At 39.2% G+C, this 4,755-nt stretch overlaps 1 protein-coding gene across 5 annotated transcripts in view; it reads left to right on the forward strand.

Annotated features, from left to right (window-relative positions):
- The window catches only part of LOC106534708 (actin binding LIM protein family, member 3), a 48,185-nt gene that overhangs the window by 15,366 nt on the left and 28,064 nt on the right, over positions 1-4,755 (forward strand). For all 5 annotated transcript variants that reach the window (XM_014031427.1, XM_014031428.1, XM_014031430.1 and 2 more), the window contains exon 4: positions 2,555-2,670. In XM_014031427.1, coding sequence (XP_013886881.1) covers positions 2,555-2,670 — 116 coding nt within the window. The remainder of the gene's footprint in view (positions 1-2,554; positions 2,671-4,755) is intronic.

The following is a 4,755-nucleotide window of genomic DNA, read 5'->3' on the forward strand; positions in this document are numbered from 1 at the left end:
TGTGTGTGTGTGTGTGTGTGTGTGTGTGTGTGTGTGTGTGTGTGTGTTGTTGAGACAAAAGGAAGAGACAGCTAGAAGCCGCAGTGTTCACCTCTTTCATTTGTGCTCCATCTTCCTCCTGTCATGTTGCTCACCTCCTTTACCTGCACCTGCGTTTCCTCTCATCCTTCACTCCGGTCTTCTTTTCGTCTCGGCGGTTTTCCCCCCTTTCTCTTTTTTTATTCCCTTCGTTATTTTTTAACCGTTCTGAATCTTTAGCACTGATTTACGCCTTTTACTATTTCTCCCTTTTTTGTGTGTCATCTCAGCTCTAATGAAAGCACATTACTTTTAAGTGTCAATGATAAGAAAAAGAAAAAAAGGTGATCAAAGGTACAAGGTATGTCACATGAGCTGAAAATATCCTCCCATTATGAAGAAATCATGCATTAAATATGTAACGAGTAAATTTTTAAAGCGTTGAGAAAGGCTGACAAGGCAGGAGCGTCTTCAGGGAGTGAGACTAACGCAGGTAAAGACAAGGTCAGAATTGGACTTTTCTGCTCTATCGCAGCGTTTTATACAGCCTGAGCTTCACTGTTCGCTGTGACGTCTGTGGTCAGACCGCATGGAAAACATTTAGTCTCTCATGCCTGGACGTGAATCAGACCCTTCCCTATAAACTTCTTCAGATTCCACTCCAACTTCAGCTTTGCAGTAAATTTCAAATGTAATCATTTTAGAATCAATTTTCTACAGTTTGCAGCTCCTGCTTGAATTTCCTACATTCATCAACTTTATTCTCGAAAACCAATATGACAGTAATGGTCTACGCTGACAAAATGTCTGTGTTTCAATGTAAAAACTGTATTGTAAATGTAAAGAAAACCAATAGTAAAAGAAATGTTGAATCTGCTGCTTATTACAGTAACCATATGAACCGCACACTCGTCTCTCACTCCCTGACAGAACTGCAGAAATTTTGCTTCAAACCTACAGCCACTGAGAGAAAACTGTAAGTTGTTTAATGTGTTTGCAGGGTTTTTTTGTAGGAGATAAGGCACATTAAAGACAGTTCTTTTCCAGATTCAAAGAAAATATTGGGAGCTCATATAAAATGAAATTTTGGATTTACTTAACCATGTTATGTTACCTGGTTCCACTTAACTGAGTTGAGTAAATTCAAAGCAACATACTCATGTTCTTTGGTTAAAAAACTGGTATATTGCTTTGAATTTACTCAACTCAGTTAAGTGGAACCAGGTCACATAACATGGTTAAGTAAATCCAACATTTCATTTTTTACAGTGTACCACACATGCCAAACTCGAGGCCCGCAGGCCAAATCTGGCCTTTGTAAACATTTTATCCGGCAACAAGGGCAACACTTTAAATGTAAAACAGTTTATGGTTTCTCTTTTTCGTCACTGTATTTAGTGCATAGCTGGCCAACTTTCAACCCAAGGAAATGAAGTTAAAAGCTTTCGTAATCTTTGATTTTGGTGTTGAAAGAGCATAAGTAAATCATCTTTAATTAGCATTAGCAGTGTTAACAGKGTTAGCAGAGTTAGCGGTCACTTTTGTCACACACCTCATACTTTGACTCCTCCAAATTACCAGATAATTTGTGAGCTGGAATGTCTCCACATGTCTGTCCTTTCTGTTTCGTGCATTAAAGTTGCTTTTAGTTTTAACTTTGGAGTGAAATCAAAGCATATCAGTGCAAATCTAGTAAAATGTTTCGCCCCTCCACACACATACAACCGCAAAATTGTGCAAACCCAGCGATAAGACCGCTCCTGTATCGACTCATCGCCACATGTTTGCCTGTAAGTGAGAGCGTACACGGATGCGCTGCAACTCTTTTGCTGACTGTGAGCTCTGCTGGAGACTCCAGCCTCCCTCCGGGTCTTGGCTTCAGCTCCAGGCCTCGGCGGGGACGTGAAAGGATTACTGTCGTCTGCGTCTTTTTAAACAGCCTTCCCTAAGCCTTTTAACTCCCCCATTCATTCTCTCATCCTCCCCAGTCATAAAAAAAATCAATCTGTCTCTTGAGGAGGAGAGGAAAGACGGTTTAAAGGGAGAATGGTGTAATAGTAGATTTGAGTTTATAGGCTTGTTCTCGGCCCGTTTGATTGACTGAAACAGTGGTCGTGTTGCAGCAGCTGTGTTAGGGATGGGACTACTGCAGGGTGAACTTTAAATAAAGCTAGGATGCACTTGTTGCAGTCTCCTTTATAAGTTTGACTCTCAGCAAGAGGGCCTGTTTTATTATTATTCTTTCCGACGCCTGTGGCAGCAWCACATTATCGCCTCCTTAATCACAGAGAAGCCAGGTGCTCCTGTCGCAAGCAACCTCCTATTAGCCCATCATCACCACTGTTTGCAAATGCTTTTCCAGCCTGTGTCGGCAGGATTACGGCCTTTCTGTTTCCTAGTCGTGCGCCTGCCAGCACTCTTTTGTTTCTAGACTTGCTGTCGACTTTTATGTAAACACACAACAGCTTTGGGCTTTTTAATCTTCTATTGTGGACTGGTTTCTAATCTTCTCTTCTTCTTTTTTTTTTTTCTTCAGTAAACCCTTCCCGATCGGAGACAGGGTGACGTTCAGCGGGAAGGACTGCGTGTGCCAGCAGTGCTCCCATAAACTTGTCAAGTCAAATGAACCCATCAAGATCCACGGGCCCAGCCGTAAGTCCAACGCTCGCCTGCTTTTGCTCTGTCTGGTTCCARCTAAAGCCACCAGGCGCCAACAGCACACTGGATCTGATGTGTCCAGGGGGCCCGTTCACCTAATTTAGTTAATCAAATGTCTGTTGAGTCACTCATCGGCCTTCTTTTGTTGATATGCCAGCAGAAAAAGACCCGTGACTCATTCAGTTTTGTCGACACTAAACAGGCAGAGGATTTCATATATACTTTGTAGCTTTTGAACTAAACATACAAGCAAGACACCCCCGTTTTTTTTTTTTTTTTGGGCTTAAAACAAGAAAACAACAAAATATGATGATCCAAAGAGATAGATAGGGGCTGATAGTGACAGTTTCTTTTTTATGAAGTGTGTCCGACAGACAGCAGGTTGCAGCTCACTGGCTGCACAGTTAACAGATGGTGAAGTAGRGGTGAATGACTGGATCTCTCAGATTGCTCTGTTTAGGAGAGTAAACGGTCCCCCAGGTACTCGTTCATCAGTCAGCGTTATGAGGGAACACTGTGTGAGACAGGACACCAAGTGCCAACGCTAAATATAACACACTGGCTTCATGGTGGGAGTTTAATATTCAGAAAAGGATATTTAGACTTAGTGGAGAAAATGACTAAGTGGGAGACTTAAAAACACAAGAACAAGAGAAAAATTTCTATTGATTCTTCCTAATTCTGAATCTGTTTGAAGAATATAATTTGATACATTGATATGTTATTTGTGTCATTTGGAGAAACGTGTTCATGAACTGACCTTATACTTCATAAAATGTTTTATCAAAAGTTTTTTTTTCTATTTTAGCTCATAAARCTAATGTGGTAACAGGAATTACACTGTAGAAGGTGGTTTTGTAATTAACTTTAAAATACTGGCAGCAGAGTTGCTATCGTTTTACTGTAACCTTTACAGTCAACAATCTGTAATCTGTTTATTACTATAATAAGATAATTAAGTATAATGCAGCACAAAGAGACCATAATAAAGCAAAGATAAATTACCATCAACTAAAGTGACAGTTTTCAACATCTTTACATGTATAAGAATTATTTGTATTTTACAATATTCTTCTGTTGCAATATAACAGATAATTTAAGATTAGTACATAAACTAACATTTAACAATACCCGGAATGCATGCAGTATTGCGTAGTTATGTTTTAGTTAAAATACTGTAATACTGTCTAATTTGGCTGTTTTTTTATTTTATTTTTTTTACAGTAGTTTACAGTTTAGTCAGATTAAGCCTCAAACAGAGTGAAATATTGCCAATAAATATGCATTTTTTAACTATGACTTGACATGTGAATCTGTTGGTTCACACAAAAATGTATTTGATGTGCTGAGAGTTATTGCTGCATCCAAGGATACATTTTTTAACCAAGCATTCTAACAATTCTACCGCAAAGTAGCTTCAAATGTAGCTGCTTGGAAGAGTAATTTTCTCAATTCAATATGTGGCCTTTGGATTGCWATAAAAAAGTCAATACTGCTCCCTGGAAACAAAAAGGCTGTGTTTTTCTGATTTAGTTGCAGCCATAAATCAGTGTTAAATGGCAGTAAACCAGTTCCACAGATACTCAAACGTGCCAAAGTGAGAACAGAAGCAGCAGCATGACTGACAGATGAGGTGGGGCTTTCTCTCATTAGAAAGACTCTGAGGTTTATACTTGCTGTTTTACTCTTGCAGTTTGGTAAAATATCTACAGTACATCCATTACATTGCTTTTTGTAAAGATCACAAATGTTCAAATAACTCCTGTCAGCACTTTCTAAATGCAATTCCCAAATTGTCTGCAGCACATTTGAMGTTTTTATGGTCAAATGTTTAAATATTTTGCACGCAATAGTTTCTCAATCTTTACTAAAGATAGGCTTATGCTGATGTATCTTCAATGAAGGTGCAGCAGATTTCTTTTCCTTCCTCAATTAGCTACAGGTTTTATTTATAGGCAGACGCACATGCTGTAATTGTAGTAGGTTTGATGCCTACAGTTTTCAGTGGAAAATATGTCTGATCTGGTTTTGGGAAGGAGTAAAGCAGGGATATTCAACAAATTTGCTTGGGGATGGGGG

Source organism: Austrofundulus limnaeus, unplaced genomic scaffold (genome assembly GCF_001266775.1).
Source record: "Austrofundulus limnaeus strain Quisiro unplaced genomic scaffold, Austrofundulus_limnaeus-1.0 Scaffold1250, whole genome shotgun sequence".
NCBI lineage: Eukaryota > Metazoa > Chordata > Actinopteri > Cyprinodontiformes > Rivulidae > Austrofundulus > Austrofundulus limnaeus.